At 40.3% G+C, this 23,411-nt stretch overlaps 1 protein-coding gene across 3 annotated transcripts in view; it reads right to left on the bottom strand.

Moving 5' to 3' along the window:
• Positions 1-23,411, bottom strand: part of ctnnd2a (catenin (cadherin-associated protein), delta 2a) — a 246,588-nt gene that overhangs the window by 11,012 nt on the left and 212,165 nt on the right. For all 3 annotated transcript variants that reach the window (XM_039617817.1, XM_039617816.1, XM_039617818.1), the window contains 2 exons: positions 11,786-12,035; positions 8,316-8,400 (listed from right to left, as the gene is read on the bottom strand). In XM_039617817.1, the coding sequence (XP_039473751.1) occupies positions 8,316-8,400; positions 11,786-12,035 (335 nt within the window). The remainder of the gene's footprint in view (positions 1-8,315; positions 8,401-11,785; positions 12,036-23,411) is intronic.

Genomic DNA, 23,411 nt, shown 5'->3' with positions numbered 1-23,411 from the left:
CTTTACTTTATATTCTGTATGAACCTCTTCCAGCTTTTCATTGACTTTCGAATATTTATGGTCTGAAATAGTCAGACTTGCAATTCTCCTTATATCAGACGGACAAATTCGATACTTTGTAAGAAGATCCCCAAGAATTTCATATGTAAATAAATAAATAAATTCTGTGATTTTTTATTATCGATTGGTACAGGATTAGTTTGTGCTGTGTATAACCAATAAATATTAAACCCAGATTAAAATTTAATCAAGGACCAAATCACACAGTGTCTGAAGGTCTGGACGGTATTTATTTCTCTGCCCTGTATCCACAGTCCAGCGTGTTTAGTGTCAGCGTGTGCTGTGAAACTTACACTGCAAGCAATGCCCTCACACCTACATTCACATTTATCATTCCTGGTCTTTCTGGCTCTCACCTATTCTCCTCATCATACCTGGTTTTTCTTCTCTTTTCCACCCACATTGTCTTTCTCTCTCACAAGCTCTATACTCCAAGCACTCCTTTTCAACTCCTACTGTAAGAATGAGAGGAGAAAAAAAAAAAGAGGATTGGTTGCCAGGCAACCAGTCTGCCTGTTGCTCTGAGCATCACTGGATGGTTAGTTGAAGGTCGTAGGACTGAGAGGTAAAAAGCGATTATTGCCCCAACAAATGAAGAGAGTGTGCGCGTGGGTATGGCGGCACTTTGTGAAATTGTAAAAGGGTGGCCTCTGGGTCACATCAACCACTGAACATTGTAATTTTTCAGTCCTTTAATCCATGCCTCTTTCTCACTCATTTCAAGCTCAAATTTTAATATTTGCAATTATCATCACCTCCCTCTTGAGCCATCTGTCTTCTCAGGAGCAATGTGCCCCTCGACCTTTGCATCCCTCATACCGGTTGCTGGTGGTGTTGCTGATTTAGCAGCTGACCTTTATACTATGGTTGCATTGATTGCAAAGAGCCCTATCTTCCCAAAATACTGTTGTTAGCCTTTACCCTCAGACAGCCTATCTTAACATTCCTCCATCTCCTTTCTGTGTTTCCCTCCCTGTCTGTGTCTGTCTGTGGGAAAAATCAGACAAAACAGAGTCAGCTTCTGAGGCCTGAGCTTGTTTGATATTCAATGATGTTTTTAAATATCCATCTCCTTCTTTCTGTCTTTCTCAGTTGTGTAGTTGTTCTTTCCATGAGTGGATCATTTCATTTTTTCAAAATAAAAGTAGTGGAGTGGAACCTTTAGAGCTCTCTATCAGATTAATTCATTTTATTTGCAGTAACATCCTGGACATTTGGGCCTCACTGATCATGCACAAGACTAGGCTGTGCAATCACTGACCTTACACACACACACAAACACACACACACACACTTCATTTACATCACTTCTCACTTACGTCACATCACATCCACATAGTGAATTACACATCCCCGGAGCATATTGTAAAACTGTCACACGTGTAACAAACACAGCATCTCTCTGACCCTGAACTCCATCTGTCAAACATGTGTGCATCTGCCTTGGTGATTTGTGTGTGTTTGCGATATTTATATGTGATATGTGGGCATGCCTGTGTGTGTGTGTGTGGGAGAGAGAGAGAGAGAAGAGAGAGAACATGTCTGATTAAGTATCCTAGACAGATCATTTATCAAGAAATGAGGCACAGCAACCCAGCAGAAGTTATGCACTGAACATAACAAAGTGTAACAGTGTGAATAGGAAATTTAGAATTTACCTTGTGTGTGTGACAGAAACAGAAGGGTGTATATGTTTGTGTAAATGAGTCAGAATTTGATCTCTCCGGTCCTATTAAGAATGGGTTTATTTACAAAGTGGCCATGTTTAAGTTCCTTGTTTTCTCTGGAAATCCCCAGTTGAACAGTGCTGCACATTTGCTGTTTACTTAAAAGATGACCTGTGGCTACACTCCAAGAACTGTAGATGAAACGCTACATGCACAGCAACACAAACACACACACCGAATGAGGACACATCCTGTCAAATAGTCCAAATAAACTCTGGTAAAAGTAGAGTTTTACTGCACTCTGGAGAGTATTATACATGATTTATCCTCAAGTCAGTGCTAGTGTTGGTACAAACAGATTTTGGCTTTGGTTTATTAATGACTGCTGCACAGCAGATCTTTCAAATCATCTCAGATGCTGTATTCATATAGAGTTACTGTTTATTCATAGGCTTGCAGCATTTCGCTTTACTGTGCTCAAACACTGCAGGGCAGCCCTGCACCCCCCTACTCCGTTGCAATTCTCTTTTCTTTCTCTCTCTCTCGTAGCCGAGCCTGCTCCCATGGCACTGCTGTAGGAAGTGATTAACTCTTCTTACCGCGTTTTGACAAAAACACACATTTTCAAAGACACACGCTCGCACAAACATACACGTTTACCCACACCCATAACTTGAACACAGTTTGAAAGTGTGTTTGAAAATGCTCTCATTACTCCAAGACTTCAAAGCAAGAAACTCTTTGGCAACACAGCTCAAACCGACTCATTATTGACCCTACACTTTTCTCTTCTTCCCAGACCCACAAACTCCAGCGTGCTTATTTTTGAACTAGAAAAAAAAAAATTCATGAATTCACCTCACTTTTACTCACTCTTTCTTTCTCCTGTGTCTTTCTCATTACTTTGCTTTTGCTCACAAACACTGTGCAGAGACATCCTACTCCACTCTCATATAAACTATATGCTAATCCATGTTTGGATTGGAGGCTAACAGGATTTCTGCTGCACCTAACACCCATGACCTAATATGTCACGCAGGGATACTAGCAGTAAAGTCACTTATTCTGAGTTCTGCACTCTGGTGATAAAGTCAGTGTGCATCGTCTAACACAACAATTTCCACAGTTACAAAATTAGACTGCTTTGTCAGGAGCCAGGCAATTTATGGAGTAAATTGTGAGGTATGGTGTCTATCACTCTCTTAGAGTGACTGTAAACAGAGTAATACAGGAGCTTGACTAACCAAACCACCTAAAAGTACAGGTTACAGGTTTGAAACTGGTTTGCTGCATTTAATCAAAGTTGTACTGGGTAACAGCAACATTTTAACTGCATTAGACGATGCTGATCAGTCACAGATTAGAAGAGTTAGACAGGATAAAACTGGAGATTATAAATCAGGACAAAGCACAGATGATACCTTTTTAATATTTTATACTTGCCTTTTAAGATTGTTTCCTTGCCCGTTTAATCATCCACATTAATTAAGTTAAGTCTCCTTATTAAATCTGTGTGAGAAAAACAAAACGAAACAAAAAACTAGAGGAGCCAAGATGGGTGGGGATTAAAAAGAAAAAAAAAAACTGCAGCAACCTTTGTTGGATCTGAGCGCTGCGTAAAGCTACTGCCCTTCATTTCTGATCATCGGAGTGTTATGCCATCCAGTCGACTGTAATGATATCCAGTGGCAATGATTACAGAAGTGTGAAGCAGATGAGGCTCCAATGGGCCACATGGGGATACTGCTCTGTGTAATACTGAGGGATGAGAGGATGACGAATGAAGAGAGCGACACAGTTGTCAGGATGAAGCGAGAACACACTGATGCCATGGGGCAGCCTGTCCTGAAGTGACTTGCGCAACAGCAAGATGTCTTAAGACCCCAACCCTTGGAAAGGGAGTCCATGACAAAACAATCAAAGAATTGAGTTGCAGGGTTGCATACTGGGTCATATTCAGTATAGTACAAAACTCTTGAGCTACACCTTATTTCTTTATATCTTCCTTCCATTAGTACATTTTTCAAAGCGGTTCTGAGCAATAGTTCAATAGGCTGCTTGAAGGTCTGTCAAAGTTTTTCTTTGGATTTGCTTCTTTTTCACTCACATTCAGTCTAGTTTTTGTACCTGACCTTTCCTAGAGTAATGTCCTTTTTTTTAATTTACTGAACCACTTAACACTGACCTAAGAATCATTCAAGCATAAACTGAAAATCAATAGCAACAGATTTTTGAAATGTTGGTTCAAATCATCATCATTTTCTACAGAGGAATTAAGGAGAGAGTGAGTGTCTATGGCCGTTTGTAACACATGGTGGAGGGCCTGTCATGGTTTGGGGCTGAATCTCAGACAGTGGTGTTGGAGATCTTATCAAAAGTGATGGAATTATAAACAAACAAAAGTAAGGTCAGATTTTGATCTACCATGCAATACCAGCTGGTAAGCATCTGATTAGCCGTGGCTTCATTTTTCAGCATGACAGTGATTCCAAACAGTTCCAGTGAAGGAAAAACATACAGGATTTAAAAAACAAAAAGCAAAACGAAAACCACACACACAGTGGAACATTATCATTCATAGATCGGCCTCCTAAGAGCCTGAACCACAAGATTACTGAAGCAGCGTGGGATCGTCTTTACAGAGAACAAAACTCAAAACAGCCAACATCCAAAGAAGAGCTTTGAATGTTCTTCAGGAGGTCTGGAGAACTATTCTTAAGACTATTTAAAAAAATTACAAGAAAGCTGCCTAAGAGAGTTCAGGCTGTGTTGAAGAATTAGGGTAGTCATACAACTGTTCAAACTCTGTTGTTACCTTATATACTGTATTTCCATATATGTTTGCATGTTTCAATAAATTCAGGACTTTTGCACACTCTGGTACCTTTTCATTCGGTGAGATTTTTAACAGTTTCTAATCCACCCGTAAAATAATTTTTACCATATATATTCATACTTTAGTAAAACATGTATGTGGTTAATGCGTAAAAACTGAACCCAGCAGCTGAAATACATCATCTGCTTTATTCTTCGTTCTTTTCTTTTCGCAAAAGATGAAAAAGACACATTCAAAGCCAAGGACACCTCCGTGGAATGAGTAACTTAAAATTTCTGACAGTGAACTGAAACTCGCTGATTACGCCTCTAAAGCTTTATTGTGCTCAATGGCAGATAACCTTGGCAGCAGATATTCACTCAACAACACTCATTACTGACAAGTGAAAGGAACAGAACATCTGTTATTACTTTTAATCAAGTTTCAAGAGTGTGCAGGACTTTGTCATTTCAAACAAAAAAAGCTTGAGAAGGAGATAGTGGGTTTTGATCGCATTTGTCGCAAACAAAACTCTGTCTTGACGAGTTACACAAACACAGCAATAATCAAATTTTACTTTTTCTTTATTTGAGCTACAAATTAACTGCTGCACTAACGGCATTAAAACCATTCAGTCCGCAAGATGATCTAAATGACACTGATGTTGTGTGTGTTTGTGTGTGAGTGTGTAGCTTCAAAGAACACAAATAAAAACACACTAGACTAGAGTCTGACAGAAAATAGCCTTTTGTTCTGTATAAATGCTGTTGCTCAGCTGTGTCGGAGTCCAGCTGAAAATCCTATCATTATATTTTGGGACGTATCTACTTGAAAAAGAACTCACACAGACTAACACACACAGATATGAACAAAAGCTGACTAATCATGAGCCAACTTCATCCGCAAAAACATTTCCCGAGGGATCCACACACTTCAGCACTAGCCTACACAAATACATGCACACGTAAAATCTTTTCATTTATAAACAGACACCTACAGCGTCACACTCCTAAAGACAACAGTGCAAAGACCAAGACAAACATTGTTGAATAAATATGGCAACCTTGAGTCTGTTTAGAAGGAGAGCTACTTTGGTCAATTACCTAGAAAATACCTTTAATCTTATCCATGTGCAAGTATCTGTGAGTCACATTGGTGCACTGACAGAGTCAAGCTTCTGAATACAACCAGCACACAATTAATATAGCCTCCGCTTAGGCTGAATATTAAACTAAAGAGAAAAACAAAACAATATGAAGTCCCGTAGAATTGATTCCTTAAGTCTCTGGGAGTGTATTAGAGAAACAAACAAATTTCAATATATGGTTATTGGATAACAATCACGTCATTCATAACTTAAAACTATGAGCAATTTGGACGTACATAACTCACAGCATTAGGACATTAACAGTCCTCGGTATCGACAAAACAGGAAATAGCCACAATGACTTTTTGTGTGTCAGTTCAGTGGGAATGTTCATTAACATGTTGGCCCAAAACTCCCTGGATAAGGATAAGTATTACCATCCTGGAAAAGACTATTTCCCAAAGCGTAACACACACACCACTAGATCTCCTCACTGTAGTGATCAAGGGTTCAGGTTTATTAAAATTTGTTGCCTATTACGAATAAACCTTTTGCAATTATTAACTAAACAAACAGCTGACTGACAGTGGTCACTTATGGGAAGCATTGGCAATATCTGGTTGGATAGAGGACCTGGCTAAGCTTAGCACAGCTTTAAAACAGGAGAGCAACACTCTATGTCTGCAAGACAAGTGTTCAGGATGAAGGCTGAGATGGTGCAGCTGTGCAAGAAGTTAAACGGCTATTATCGGCAAAACTCTGCTTCTGTCTGAAAAGAATTGAGACAGATCACAAACTGCAAGCTTAAAGCCTCACATTCCACTAACAGCTCGCACCAAGCCGAAGACCTGAATGATGGGACGTACCTGACACGTTCGCCTCTAAACCATCCATCAGCGCTAGCCCACCAGCTCTACTTTTCCCACTAAAACAGGTCGTGGGCCTCTCCACAGCTGCCTACCACACAGCAGCCCTCTCCTCCCCTAACACATGGTTGTCTCTTTCCTGGAGAGAAAGAGACATCTTTTCCTGGAGAGAGATGTTAACAGACTCTTCAAGAGACAAACCCCCACAAAGCAGCTGGGCCCGACTCCATGTCTCCATCCACCCTAAAGACATCTTTATACCTTACTAGAGACAATCCATGTGTCAGCCTGTTTCAAGACCTGCACAATTACCCCCAAAAAAAAAAAAAAAAACAAAAAAAAAAACAGAGACCACAGGACAAGATGACTACCAACCCATTAAAATACAATGTGACCCTACACTTCATTGTTCAGCACCCCTACCCAGTGAATCCACGCCAGGGTCCTGTTCGTGGAGTTCAGCTCAGTTTTTGATTACCATCATCCTGCTCCACTGCATAACAAGCTGTCCCTGCTGAGTGTGCCTGACACCATAGAGCACATGAAGCTGGGAAAACACAGATCATCACAGGTTCCTCCTAAGGTGGCATCCTTTCCTCTCTACTAGTGATGTGGGCACCCGAATTAATGTGTGGGTGGGAATCTAAACATTACCATTTTGATTAAAAGCAGATGGGTTGAAGGTGACTGAAATATTACAGCACTAATGAGAAAAATAATAAAGATTAATGATGATAATAATAATGATTCTCTTTTTTGTTGTCAGGCACAAATTAGCAGAATAAGTTGTCACTGTGCCAATTCTGGGGTCCATTTGTATTTATTTAAAGCATGCCTGCTTCAGTGTAATGCTACAAAATTGTTTCACATAACTCACATGTAACTGACTAAATTGAAAATAACTAGTTTCCTTGTTTGGTTAGCTGGGAGATGATTAATGGGATGCAGATAATGCATCACTACCCTCTGCTCTACACAGCTGCACCTTTACAACTGCAGGGTCACCAGTCTGCTCCTGAATGCTAAAACTCTAGTTTGAAGATGACCTGGTGTAGAGCTCAGTGCTAATCATGGACATAGTTGCAGATTTCAAGAACTTCCCAGTTGTCCCCATCAGTCTGTATGAATCCACAGTTGTCCCCCAGCTTCCTGGGACCATCGCCACCCAGGCCTTTATGGGGAGCTAAAGATCAGCTCCCTATCAGGCTCTCAGATATAATTCATACAGCAACAGAAGAAGTTTAACCTGCTGAAAAAAAATGTCTACAGAATAAGTCCAAGAACATTTTTCACCTCCTTTGGCACCACAACATTGCCAGTACCAAGGACACAGGCAGACTCATCATGCATTGTTCTGCTTAGAAGGTAATTAGGTGGAATCTGTCATCGCTTCGGGACCTGCACACTTTGAGGACCGCAAGGCAGACGGGAAAGATCAGGGCTAATCCACCGCACCATGGATGCAAATGTTTCTCTTCTGCCTAAAGAACTTTTTTCTTTCTGCACCTGGTCCCCCTCCTCCCTCATACACACCTGCACACCTACAATGACACACATTTCTTCTGGACTTTTATCCTTGCAGTCTGTGCTTTTTCCTACACTTAACACTGTGAACATTTGCACATTTAATTTTTTGTGCATCCTTCCACAGCAGTATTTGTTGGCTGAACAATGTCAAATCAGTTAATTTCACAATCACATTATTTTGTCTGTAGTTGCTGTACTTCTATGATAACAGGACATACGTAAAGTATACATTAGTGTATGTAAATCATGAACACACCACAAAAGCCTCAGTACTTAGTTTAAATGACACCTACCTTCTTGTAGAGAGAGCGCAGGTCTCTGTACTGCCACATACTGCTGAGGACTTGAGAAGCTGCCTTTACCACCTTTGCTGAGTGTCTGCATAGAGACAGAGACAGAAGGATTATTTCAAATTGACCTCACATCCTAGTCATGCTGTCCCTTATTTTTACCAGCTGCACAAAAAGTGTGCAGGCCAGGAGCACTTGTGAAAGCTTTAAGAGTAAGAACGCCATTGCTCTTTTCAACAGAGAATAAGTTTCACTGCACACAAACAGTTTTCAGATGAGTTTGAAATGACCCACTCTACCATGCTAATGGTCCCACCTCTGCCACTCAGATGAAAAATGACTCTAGTCAGAGTCAGTTCATAAGGCCTGCCCTCCTAACGGCTCCAGCGGGAAGCAGAAGGATGTTCATTTTCAATTTGCCCAAAACAAAAATCGCTGTCAAAACAAGCTTCACTCTGAGTTTTACAATTTCACACTAAAAAGAGCAAGAAGAGTTTGGACGACTGAACAATGTAGTAATTTAAATTCCAGTGTTTTTTTTTTTTTTAACAGCAAAGAGACTTCAGCAAACGCTGGGAGTACTGGTATTTAAACAGCATTGTAAAATGATTTTGATCATTACCAGATTACGATTGCACAGCCGACATTTTGACTTGTAAGAGCAGGAAAAGCACAGGTTTATTAAAAGTCGTTGCAAGATGCAACATGCAAATCTTCAGAATATGAAACAGAAATTTGGGGACTGCAAAAATCATGTTGCTATTTGCTTGACATGTTGGTTTTAACCCAGAATTTATCGACATGATCGTTTTTGGAATAGTTGGGATTTGTTTCTGTTTATAAACAGCCATTAAGTGCTCCTATAGTTGTACTGTAAGGAGTATTTTCCCAATCCAGTTTGTAATTGTGTGATTGGTACTGCTGATAATTAACATTTATTCTCAGCTTACCTTCCCCAAGAAAATAAAGATATGTGGGCTATTAGCACATAACTACACTCACCATGAAATTTGCATTTGTGGAGGTTTCTTTCAGTACCTCATCCCTCTCGGTAATGGTGCCCTTGAGCACAGTTCCCTAAATAGGCCGAGTCCCTTACCATAACAATAAATCATCCTTTGACCTCCGTCTGATAACGTTCTGGTGTCATAGCAACTCCTGACCTACTGGTTGCCATAGCAGCTACGCAGAACACCCTGCCCAGTCTCCCATGGAAATATATTTTGGCTGCATCTTGCTTGTTGTTCTCTAGCTGTCTTTTTTGCAGATGAAGGGTGATAGGGAAGGCGGACGCAGTCATGTATGAATGATGGATGTGTAGCCACATTAAGGCACTGGTCGTTAATGACAACCTAAATTGAATGATGACTGAATGATGTTGTGACAGGTAACAATAAAATACTGAGGCCTTCATAAGACATTCTTAGATTTAAGCTACTTGTTATTAAGATCTAGTTGTGTTAACCTGAGGAAAAAACATTAATGCAGAGCAATCTAAATCTTTTCCTTTTGCATGTTTTGATGACAGTATTCAAATTTTAGATATTAATATTAACATTAGAATAAATCAAACAATGTACCATGTTATAGAAAGAAAACTCTAATGTCTGTGAAGCCAACACATGCCGCGAACGGTACAGGATTTTATTTCCTGCTAAAATTCTGAAAATAATATCTCACATATCATTACAGCGTAATATACGCAAAGCGTAATATCAGCACCAGTGCCTGTAAATTTGCTTTGCAAGGAAGACCTTTTAAAAATAAAACTGTTCAAGAATTGGACCCTGAGGTACTTCTCTGACAAAAACACGGCTAATTTTTACAGTATTGTGATATGTGATAAACCATTTCAAGAAAACTACTGTAATGCATTTTAAATCAAGCATCTACCAAAAGATGAAGTATTAATGGTAGTATTTGTCATATACTGTGTGTTTGTTTTCTTTGAACAGTACCTTGCATAATTCAGTTAGTTTTCACTTTTTGGTTGTTTCCTTTCTTGTGCTTGAGGAAAAACTGTGTTTTGCCAGTGTCTAAATCCTGAAATGTCTAAAACAAAGCACAGCATCATCCACCAAAGGTTCGAAAGATTCACTTCTGCAGTGGAAGAAGCAGAGGCAGAAGAGTCTTTAACCTCCTGAGATCCTTAGTTTTCATATGGGGACATTACATTTGGGCTTTTCTGCACTTCGCATGTCATTCTGCTCAATACAGTCTAATATACTTATGTTACAGCAAGTTTACTGCTGTTATACTTTGTTTCATTTTGTGAAACTCCTGTATCGTTTTGTGATGTTTGTATTGTAAATGGAACAAAAATGTTAGTTAGCCTGTGCAGGGGCATGGCTGCGAATGGTGTGGCATCGCTACAGCCTCGAGGCCACGCCCTATGTGGGGAGCCAAGATGGCCACCATTTGCTTCCTTTGTCATTCAAGCAGCTACATCTGTGTCTAGAAGGAGAGAAGGAGTAAGTAGGGGTGAGCTGCCATTTGTTTTCTCCTGTTTTGCTAAACTAGAGAGGTAAGCCCATGGTTTTTCATTTGTTACTTTCGGGCAGGCCATCTGAGTTTGTGTTGATGCTTGGTTCTGTTTGTTTGTTGTTTTGGCTTTAGTTCATCCTGAGGATTTTATACTCCTGAATTTTTGAATTTGTTGAATAAAAAATACAGCATTGTTTTTTTCATAGAGAAGTTGTTCCCCCAGTGTGCTTGGGTCTCAGGGAAATGGATGCTTTTTTCATGTCATGTCCAGGCCTCCTACACGGGACTTCAGTATATTAAAGAATGCTGTAAACTAAACCTATCCCCTCAATGTGAAGACATCATTTTGGGGCGATCGTGGCTCAAGAGTTGGGAGTTCGCCTTGTAATTGGAAGGTTGCCGGTTCGAGCCCCGGCTTGGACAGTCTCGGTCGTTGTGTCCTTGGGTAAGACACTTCACCTGTTGCCTACTGGTGGTGGCGCCAGTGTCCGGCAGCCTCGCCTCTGTCAGTGCGCCCCAGGGTGGCTGTGGCTACAATGTAGCTTGCCATCACCAGTGTGTGAATGGGTGGATGACTGGATGTGTAAAGCGCTTTGGGGTCCTTAGGGACTAGTAAAGCGCTATACAAATACAGGCCATTTACCATTTATTCAAGTATTTAGCACTTTTATTTATTTATTTATTATTATATTTATTCTGTTCAGAAATCTTTGCTATTTATCAGGTTCAACTAATCCCAAACAGCTAAGAGAAATATAAAAAGGTGCTCAGGTTTTAGATTAAGGACGTTTTTATAAAGAAATTTTATACAAGTATCCCATATTGTCCTTTAGATAATAGTGTATCTAAAGTGCTGTAGAAGATGTTGTATTTTGGCATTTCATGATGCAGATCTTATAGTGTAAAATAAACCAATGTTTACTGCTAAGCAGTTTTGGTAGAAGTACAAATATCTAAATTTTCATTTTTAAAATTTACTAGTTACTCACTTGTCTCCTTTGCTGCGGGCAATGCCGATGAGTTTTTCGATGCCACCAGCATCACGTAGAGCTTTTGCGTTCTCCATGTTCTTGGTGATGACTTCATGCAGTGCGCAACAGATGGCAGTCACTGTGTCATCTGACATGGCCTTGCTGGGAGGGCCTGTGGTTCCAGAGGTCCCACTGCTGGTTGCATTATTGTTGCTGCTGCTGCTGCTGCCTGGTAACCGATGGATCAAATCTCTCATTGCATATTTACCTGGAGAAAATGAAAGAAAGGAACAGAAACCCTTATTAACTTTTAATCTTCACACAGTTTTGTTCGAAGCAACTCTGAGTGACAGTCACTGGATTATGTGGACAACATTTTTTTTTAAAGTTAATATCACATACAACCACTTAATAGATAAAAACTCCATAAAACTTCAGCTTCAGAGGGCACACTGCAAATCCTCTGATGCATACACTAATTTCAGGACTGCTGAAATTCCAATAAAAGGGGCGACTTTTGGTATTTCGGGGAAAAGGCTGGCATATTAAAAAACTGACATTCAAAGAACTGGTGAGATCGAAGCTACAGAAAGAGGGTGTAATTAAGAAGTACAGGAGATGTCAGATAGGAAGCACATGAATTATGAGAAAGTGAAACAGATGGGGATGAAAGTATTTAAAATCGAGGCTGCCAACAATACTCGTAATTTAAGCTCACCCACAGAGGAAGTCAGTAATGTTCTTGTGCAAGTTAGCTCAAAGAGACTTGAGAAGTGATATAGCTACTTTCAGCTGCTTGCTTATTCACAAGGGGTTGCACAGCAGGTATCTGCCCATGTTTGATTTGGCAGAGTCTTTACACTGGATGCCTTTCTTAACACAACCCCAAAGAGATTTGTGTCTCCTACTAGAATCAAACCTTGGATCTTTTATACAACGGAGCCACTCAAGAGCTGATAAAAATGAATGAAATTCCAGAAAATATCGTTTAAATGAGAAATGTTCGATGACGTGCATTCAAATGTCGACAATAATTTCTGAATCTTCCATTCAGAAATATCAACATGGCTATGGACGGGGGCCAATATCAGCGATCCAAAGTTATCAGAGCAAATACGTGATGAGGACGAGAAGCTGAGGGATTGAACAGATGAGGAGTGATTGTGCTGACTAAGGTGGAGGTAGGCATGAATCAAACATGAGCAGCAGTCAAAGAGTAGGAAACGCACTGACCATCACAAAACCTGTCAGTAACACCTGAGTCAGGCTGAACCCCTGAGACATACCCCACAGGTCATATTTCATGTAAAGAACAGTGTTGGGACTAACGCGTTATTAAGTAACGCGTTACAGTAACTACGTTATTATTGTGGTAACGAGCACGGTAACTAGTTATTATGCCAAAACCAGGAACGCGTTACTCGTTACTGGGATTTAGATAGGCTCGTTTATCGTTACCGTGTGGTGGATATCGCGGAGCTTCCACAGATTCAGTAACATTAGCAAGTGGTGGAAGCCAGCAGGTGGATGAAGGAAAAGGGAGGCAAGAGGAGAGACCGGAAGCGGCCGCCGGTCCGAGTGTCAGGTGAACTGAACTTGAGGTAAGAAGTTATGACCTGCAGTCTATCAGTCAGATATAAACCAAGTTTAGGTGGAGTTTATTTTCGTTATGCTGACTTTTTCGTACTTCGTACTAGCTAGCATGACGGGGTTTCTATACAGCTGTGTGGGTGCTATGTTACTGATGTTGAACTTTATTTTGTTCATACGGTTAATTATTAGAGTTGCCAACCGTCCCCTAAAAAACAGAATCGTCTGATATTCAGAGAAAATATTACGCGTTTCGTATTGAGGTGAAAAGGAACACAGTTTGTCCCGGACTTCAGCTACAATGAAAAAGACACAAAGCTGGATTTATTCTGTGTTTACGCCGTCAGCTGCCTCTTCTTCTCTCATTCTCTCCCCCTCCCTCTCCTGTTGCTACTTCAATCATGAAACTGATCAATGATCAGCTGATCAGCTTTTCTCTCTTGTTTATTTATCGCCCACTTAGCGCCAGAAAGAGGAAACCAGCGGATGTCGCGCTAAACAACAGCAGCACGTTTAAGCTTGATCAGCTGTTGTTAGAATTTATTTAATATTAATTTCTAGTATCAGCTGATGTTTGCTGATTGTTTGGTTATCTGGTGAGAGGGAAACATGCAGATGAAACCAGGAGATGTCCTTACTGAATCATCAGAGCTGAACAGGTGATGGAGAAACAGGTTTACCTTTTAGGTGACATGAATGAGTTGAAGGGAAGTTATGAACTGTTTCTGAGAGACAAATAACACCAGCATCCTTTTCTAAGTAGCTGACAGCTGGTAACTGTGCAGGGGCGGGTCTAGCAAAGTGTTGCCAGGGGTCCATGTAGGGCATTAACAGGGAAAAGGGGGGCACAAAGAAATACTTTTCTTTCTTATTCTCATTTAAAATGTCTAGCTTTAAAAAAATAATTATCTGAGTCTTACAACAAACAATTGATAGATTGATACATATATACCATCAGAACAGTGTACATCACTGTCACAACAGTGTTTATTTTCATTCAAAGGCTTTATGATTTTTCCCATAATGGTGGTGGGCTGGTCTCTAGTCAAAATGCCGGGACGATTTTTTTTTGTCCCAGTCCAGCTCTGTATGCAGCTCATCTGCAGTCTGGTGTTACCTACATCTTCCTATTCAGAAGGCAGAATTTCCAAGTTCTGAGTACAATCGAAAGCACCACGACTGCAGTTTTTGTGTTGGATGTAAAAAGCAGGCTAGAATCATGCAGCGGTCAACGACGGTCCAGGCGGATTTCTCTCGTGGAAATGTGCGCATTATTTTTTCCTTTCTGTTGGTAGGTGGCACAATGCACTTGTGGCAAGTAAGCAAGCTAGAAGACTGGCAGTCTGGCTGGGTATCCAGTTACAGAAGCAACACATTAACAAGAGAATTCTGAGTAAAACCAGTTACTTTCCCTAGTAACTAGTTACTCTGAAAGTAACGAGTAACTTGAAGTAACTGAGTTACTTTTGATAGAAGTAACTAGTAATGTAACTAAGTTACTAATTTAAAGTAACTTACCCAACACTGGTAAAGAACAATCAGCGTGGACACAGGGGTGAATACTGAGTAATGAACAATGGATGAAATGTGGTTAATTTTTAACAAAGCCAACCATCAGAAAGACGAGGATTAGCCTTTCGCTCCACAGCACTCACAAAGAGGTGCACTTCAATCAAGTGAACATCTTCACACGGATGACTCAGTGCGTACCCCCTATATGACGTGTTTTGCTGGAAGTGACAAAGCGCACCACTTTCTTTGTATACAAGGTTTGATAATGAACGGCTCCCCGACGTGACTCACGTATCCCTTTAAAATTCATAAAAGTGCATGTCTCCCACAGGTGCTGGATCAGATGAAAACAGTAAGTGCTACTGTTAGTGCGTAAATCAACTGTTGAATCATCTTCAAGCGCGCCATTACATCCTCTCTGGCAGCAGAGAAAACTCAGGCCAAAATACTCAATTTGCAATAAAGTGCTTTTGGATTTGACCAAGTGGTTTTTGTTTTGGGAAAAAAAAGCTTCTAAACAACTCATTTTAATTAAAGCTACAGTATAAAGCTACTAAATACTCAGCATAACCCCTACTTTGTATCAGAGGTCCAGTGTTTTGCAGATCTGTGGTTCTGTTTTGAATTTATTAAATTTTGCTGAAAACAAATTATAATAAAAAATTATAACAGCAAAGAGATTGGTTTCTTCAGTTGTGGAATTAAGTTAGAGCAAAGTCTGAACCTAACATCTTTTTCTTCATCTCCCGTCTTTTCTTTATTTGCTATTTATCAAAAATTCTTCTACATTACACTGAATGATTTCCCCAGACAATCCATTACAGTGATATCCACGTAGGCCCTACAGCCTCACGGTAAATCCCTCACTTATATTATGTCTAACAAGGCGTCGAGATCTGGGAAGGACTGAAACAGCAAAGCAACACAAACAAAAGAGAAATCCTAGAATAACGTAGCACAGGATATTGTAAGGGACCAGTCACGTACAAAAAGAGTAATGATGATTTTACACAACAAGCATTTCCGTCAAACACTTCTGATTTCACAAAGGCAGCGAATGACGATGCTTAAAATACACACAGAGCTGGGTTGGTGGGGCTCAGGTGGTAGAGTTGGTTCTCTGCAATCAGGACGTTGGTGGATTGATCCCCGGCTTCTTCTGTCCATGTATCAAAGTATCCTTGAGCAAGATACTGAACCCTGAGACGCATCGATTGAATTGTGAGTGTGTATCAGCTGAAAGTACTTTAGTGTGGATAAAAGCAGTGTATGAATGTGAGATCAAGTGTGTGTGTTTGTTCGGGTGAATGAGACTTGTAGTAGAAAGCACCTTGAGTGCTCAAAATTGAGTAGAAAGGCGCTATATAAGTACCAGTTCATTTAATATTCTCTCTCTCTCTCTCTTACACACACACACACAGATCCATCTGTAAGCATAGTTGTGAGTTAATTGGCCAAGTGTTATCACAGGCCGGCAGGCTGAACCGAGGTTAAGTGGTCATTGTCTTTTGGCTGTGGAGACACAGTTAAGCTACATTCCAAGATGAAGACTCATTATTTGACTGACTTAAATCACACAGACTAATTCTTGACTGATTTGCTGGCTGATGATTGATTAATTTGCTGGCGAATTGCTTTATTTAATGATCTGACTAAATTCTGAGTGAGTGACTCAATTATTTACTGCCTGACTGCATGACTTATTTACTCACTGTCTGACAGACAGATAATTTACTCCTTGAGTGACTGACTGTATGATAAAGTTAGTGACTAATTTATCAAGTGACTGACTGCAGGTAATAACAGTAATGACAAAACGAGAGCATATCTGAGTCTATTAATCTAAATATTTTCTGCCTATAGACAGAAGTGCTGATAAGATGCCATCAGCATGTGCCTAAATATGCTTGCATGTTGTGAGCGAGCACCTGCTTGTGTGCATGTTTGCATACACAGATGTGTTCTTCTTAGTCTCACCAAAACTGCATTCACTGTGGAAATGAGCAGATTATAAGGAATGAGAGAGGGAAAGAGTTTGTAAGAGGAAGGGTAGCAGTTGGAGACAATCAGAAGTAATGTCTCAAGGACATAGAAACTCAGGAAAGAAAGCAAATGTTTTTGCTTACATATACATTGCGCTAAGACAGATGCAATGCTGGAGAATCAAACGGATAGGTCCTAGTTATTTCCAACCCTTCTAATAACAGTCTTGTTAGAGGAAGAGGCTGCATCCCGATAATCACTGAAAGCTCAGACAGAAATCCTCCATACACACAAACACACCCAACCCGCCAAGACGACACGTACGCGTACAGTTAAGCATACACACCAATACGCATCTCATCTCAAACGAGACGACGCTCATTATCTGGCTTGCCGTTTGTTTGCTTCGGTTTTTGACTTGTTTGTTCTGTTTTTGGGGGATTTTTCCAAGTTACCTGTTTTGATGTGAAATATATAAGACATTATTCATATTATATTTTGAATCCAATTTTTACAAGATACTGTTTTGTCTCTGGGGAGTTTTATTGTGTTTTTATCAGCTCACAGCATTTATCATAAAACAAATATTAATATTGCATGAGGAAATGAATCGCAGAGCCTAAATTAAAGCAAAGACGCCACTTTAGCCAAATACAATCTGGCCTCTTTCCTACACTGAGACATATGATACTGAGAGCCTGCACAAAGCTTATTGATGAATTATAGATTAATATAAATGAGAGGGAGTTGCTGCACTTTCCTAATGTCAGTACAAAATTCAACATATTTTATAGCTTAATCTTTTGATGTGCTCATTACCCTGCTGGAGATACCGCTTGTTAAAGCGCAGCGCTGGAGTTTACTTACTACTAAGTATACAATCCATCTCTCGTAAGTCTAACGTATTTAAATGAGGGATAATTAGAAATGGTTAGAAAGAGTACAGATACAAATGGGTTTAATAACTCACCATATTGTAGTACAAACAACCAGGAGCCAAACTGAATGTCAAAGCCAGAAACTTTATATAGCAATATTTCATGTAATCTCACAGTGATCATAAGTACACACGGAAGAAATAATCGAGCTGAGGAGAGGATTAAGATGGATATTTTTTTTTTACGAGTGGGTTGTGACTCATTCTATTTTAAAGTCCTAATGTGGCGCCTCTACATGCTAGTGTGCAATCTCCCCTCTACTCTTACATCTACTTTCTTTGTCCCTGAAATGTGAGCTAGACCCCGAACATGTCCTCAAGGAGGGAAACAAGCCCTGCGCTGATCACGGCACAGTCTAATAAACCTGTATTACACAACTCCTCCAATATAGCTATCTTCACCTGGGAGGCAGAGCTGGTAATGTATTCCTGTGCTGCATTCCCTCATGTGTCGCTAACTCCCGCTGAGCAGGGCGTGCTTCATCAGGGCCATAATGGCTGATTTGATTTAAAGAGATCCAATTACCCTCAACAATGGAGCGATTTGATTGTTTACTGACAGAGAAGGGGGAGTGTTATTGAAGTAAAATTGGAGGTAATTGTCTCAGGGAGATGTGGGGAAAGATGAAACTGCCTGATTGGTTGTGGCGTCCGGCTGTCTGAGAATAAAGGATGGTTAATACACGGTTATCAGTGACTGGATCGGGGTCCCAAAGGTGGGCTGGTGTATGCTTCCTGGTATCAAAAGCTTCTGGTAACATTATTTTTTTTAACATCTTCTGTGTTTTCTGAAGGTGTTATAGGCTAAATAAAAGCTAACGACTCTATGAAAGTTTACCGCTCGAATAAACAAATCAAACATGACTTGTGACGATGATGGCTGTTTTCATAAAAGCGTGAATTTGATGATGGAAAATGAATACACGTTGGAAATACAGTTATATGTGCAACTGAAGAGTTTGCTATGGTGCCTCGAATTATTATACAAACAGGCAGTCTAATAAAAACAGGTAACTGCAGTCTAAATAGAAAAAAGTATATAAAGGAAGCCACTATAAAAACATTCTGTGACAGATCTAATTCTTAGGTGCATCTGCGTGATTTGAATCAGTGTCTCAAGGGTGATTCCATCAGCAGTACATCACCTCATTGACAGGGGGTGCCAGATTCAAAGCAACAGGGTGTTGCTTTCTATTTGCAGGGGATATTCCTGTATTGAAAGCATAGAAATGATGCGGGTAACATCCTTTGATGTCAGACAGTCAGATCTCACATTCAATATGCAGCTATACACCAAGATTAGACCAACATAAAAACCCCGAAGACATCTGTAAACATTAATGCTGTCATTCTGAGATGCAAGATGATTATTGGCACAAAATAGACTGATTTTCTTACTTAAATCACCAACGGAAACACACACACTTTGGTTAATGGCTTGTTTGGAAAGCACATGAACTGAAGTTTATGTCCACACAGGAGTGGAAACAGCAATCGCACGCACCCTGCAGCCAAACGATCAAAATCTTCATTAAGCAGAAATAAATATGAATAACCTGAAAAAACTGGCTGATTTCCCCACTGCAATAGGAAGTGTATTCCTTTTAACTTCCAAATAAATAAATAAGCTTCAGAGGAGAGCACAGACATGAAACACAGCAGGTTTAAAAGGTCAGAAATGGAGGTAAATTGGAAAGTGGCATGCTGTTGCTTCCCAGTAATAAACTATTCTGGCTTCCTGCGCTTGGTTTTTCACACCAGTTATATCTCACCCTTTTGTGTCTGTCTTTGATGTCTGCAGTTGACGAGTTTACAGTTTAAATTGTAGAAGAAGAAGAGCATGAGACACTGAAAGCGTAAGACGGGGATAAAGGGAGGACAGGCAGGGATGTGTTTTTTTCACTTGTGTGGAACCTGTGGCTTTATAACAGGCATTCTGCACACATATAGAAAAATGCTTGCTTGGAGAGACATATAAGATGTACACTCTCAAACATAAACACATTAACACTTACTGAGATCACAGAGTTTCTTTACTTTATTCGGTAGCTAAAGCTCTGCTATAATCTTAGTGATGAACACTGGGAGGTCTCTTCAGAGACATTTTCATGAAGAAAAGCATGAGCAGCAAGCTTTGAATATGTCTTAAAAATACAGAACAAAACTGAAGGTGTTTGTGCACCTCCAAAGATCACGAACCAGATCCTGGAGTAGTAAGTGTAAGACCCTGAAAATCTCCTAATCATCAAACAGTATTTTCTTTCCCTCTCTTCTATTTGTTGCTTTCCATTTCTATTTCTCTTCTTGACATGCTCCCAGTCTGGCAGAGGACAAAGAATGCCAGCGTGCTGATAAAAGACATGCCAGACCCTCGCACACGAGAGATTCATCCCGAAGGCGACAGAGAAATTTCATAAAGTGCTGCTGCAACAGGGACAGTGTGTGTCAACTTTGTGTGAGTCAGTGTACATGTCCGCACTGTCTTTCAGCCTGCTTTCTTTGCAAAGTTGTTTGTGCTTACCATTGTGCAGTCTGTTGACAGCAGGGATGGAAAAATATGTAAAAATTGGCGTGGGAGAGGAAAACACAAAATGGACATTCTGTGGTGATCTAAAAATATTTGCTTTGGCTGGGAATGCGCAAAGTGGAAGGAAGCATGTAATGTAATTTCCCCTCCCTGCTCGGTGCAATCAGCCAGCCTACAACGACGTCGGTGTCCTGGAACAAAATGTTTAGATTTAAGGCTTAAAACGGGCGAGTTGTCAACACCTTTGACTTTTTTTTTTTTCTGAAGCTGACCTCGAGCGAATACACACTGACGCCTACACACACACTTGCAGTCGTGCAATTAGTGACATCCCTGTGGCGCACTACATTGGTTTCCACAGTAACACTCCCCAGCACTGATGTCATCAACGCGAGACACAAAGAGCAGGAGACTGCAATAGAGGGAAGGTGAGGCGTTATGAGCTCATGTCTGAAACTACACTGAGAGAAGACGAGGGAGGAGGAGGAGGAGGAGGTGTGGGAGTGGGATAAAGAGGCAAAAAGTGGAGAGGAAGAGAGGGAAAGGAAAAGTGTGAGACGGAGAAAAAGGCGTGTAATATTCATGTTAAAGAGAGGAAGGTGATGACGTATAGTGAAAACAAATGGAGGAGAGTGGGAGGAAAGGCTTAAGCCATCGAGAGGTGTGGTTAGAGAAGAGAGGACAAAGAAACAGGAAGAGAAGAGGAGGAAGTAGACTGTTACTCCACTTTTACAATTTCCATCCAGTGTTACCTTTTATGATGGCAAGCTGCTTTCATTTTGATTATAAATTAATAGCCCTGATTTTATTACTGTAATCAGAGTAAAGTACAATTTGTCTTCTGTGAACAGTAAGAAGTCAGAAAGATGATCACTTTATCCCTATTCTGAGGGTGTTTTTATTTGACGTGATTCCAGACATGCTCTCTTTACATTCAGCCACGAGGAAAATCAGTGCGAAACTGGCCTGTGTCTGCATGGCTGAATGTTACCACTGCATCAGGCTGATTAAAGCCAGGGTGTTTGAAAAGGGTTAAACAAGACAACAAGAGAACATCCTGATAAAGCTGAGGCGTGCACCACAACAAGCACCCGCTGATTCATGTGAGAGAGGTGCTTTGGAGCCACTTTCAAGTGGAGAGCTTTGTTTGATGTTGGGGGTCAATTACTCTAGACCAGATGCAGAAAGGAAGCCAACAAATCTGGTATTCACACGCTGACTGGATAGATTATTTCATGCCTTTTTGTACTCTCTCTGCTTGGAGCGAGTTTTTTGTGCCGTATGTGCACATCATGTCCATCACTATAAAGAATTCTTAAAAGTCTCAATGCTCTTACGAAAAACTGAGACAATAATTTGTTTAATAAGTAAAACAGTTTCACAGAAGTCCCATATTTTTTAAAAATCCCACACTGCAGCTGGAATTTACGTTTGGAATCAAATTGAATTGAAACCCTCACGCCGAAACTTGATTACAGGTTGCAGTTAAGGCCGCTCACTTTGTGCAACAGCATTCATTTATTAAATTTCTTAAACACATGTTTGCATTCATTGCATTTACATGAAATGCTAACCTTTGAATGTGGTCACAAGCATTGCCTGTGTGTTTAAATGGTTGGTGTATTTGGAGAAAATACAGTGTCTTTTTGGCATTCAAGAGCTGTTCCCAATTCATGTGTGTCAAATTACCATCTGTAAGTAAATGGGGAGGAATTGCACTGACAGACAGTGTAGCAGTGAATGGGCCTCATTTATTGCTACACAGGCGTACAGTACATTATGCAAATCAAAAACTATGAAGGAGGTGAAATCAGGAGAGAGACAAAAACGTTGACAGATGAGAAGAATGATTCTCTGCGACATCAATATGCTACTAAATCACATTACAGGGGGATTGGAATATAAGCATACATATGCAGTTAGGTCTTAGCTGTCACTGCTCTCTATTTTTTTCCCTCTTGTTTCATTTTCCACTGCTCTCTGCTCGGTCTCTTTAGCCTGACTTGGCCCCTCTTTGCGTTTTTCTTCAACCCTTCTTGATTTTGCTCCTTCCCTCTCGCCTGTCTTGCTCTTATCCAATCACAGAGCTTTCCAGAGGACTTGACACTGAGGTTATTGTATGCGAAAGATGATTCTCTCTCTGCTCGCACTGCTGAGCTCTCACGCAAACTACCACTCCCCCATGGTGATGCTGCCAAACTTACCGGCACTAACAGCTTATGACACACGAGTTCTATAAGCCGAAGATTTGGCTTTTGCTTTTAGAAAGAGGTGATTTTCTCTAGATTAGCCATGCAAAATGATATTATAATTGGCTGGAACTTTGATCTTACAAAGACAGAACAAACTGCGCTGTGAAATCACTTTGTCGCTTCAGGTTAAACTGTTGTTTTACTGAAGTATGTGGTGTAAAGTAAAAAAGGTGTCTGAATCAGAGGTTAGAGTCACTGTAGTGAATAAAGTTTTTGAACACTGGCCAAATGGGGCTTGTCTCAGGAGTGCCTGGCCTCTGCCTCTTTTCTGTCAACATGTATCAACTTACACCTTGCCAAGAGCAAAGGCTCAACCCTCACTATTCCCTCTCCTGTTTCACTTGCTCGCTCTCAATCTTCTCTGCTTTTAGGAAACTTTTTTGTCAGTGGGTGCCACTGACACCGACTATCTTTCTACTTTACTTGTTAAGAATAAGACATTCGTCTTTTAACAGCTAATGATTATGAAATCACTTCCGTGATTTAAGATAGCTGACCTGAGTCAGCATACCATCACTCTAAATGTAATAAATGTAGTAATTAATTTAAAAAATCCCTGAGAAGGTGTCTGCTGTGTCTGACAGTCCCACTGAGAATCAGCATCCCTCCCTGCAGCTTTATGTAGTTTGTGGCACAATATTCCCCGCATTTCCAATATTTTCAGTCTAAAAACCGCAGCAATGTCTTCTTAAGTCCTCTTTTATGTTAAAGGCCTGTGACTTTATTTTGTATTTTTTTGTTCTCATGCATCTGTCAGATGCATAAAATTTCTATTGTCACGGTCGTGGTCTCTGATCCAGAGTGTGTTTGGACTATAAATTCTGGCTTATCATTAAATATTCT

The sequence above is a fragment of the Oreochromis aureus genome, linkage group 9 (genome assembly GCF_013358895.1).
Source record: "Oreochromis aureus strain Israel breed Guangdong linkage group 9, ZZ_aureus, whole genome shotgun sequence".
NCBI lineage: Eukaryota > Metazoa > Chordata > Actinopteri > Cichliformes > Cichlidae > Oreochromis > Oreochromis aureus.
Note: the sequence above shows the minus strand (reverse complement) of the source record. Positions and strands in the feature narration are given on the sequence as shown.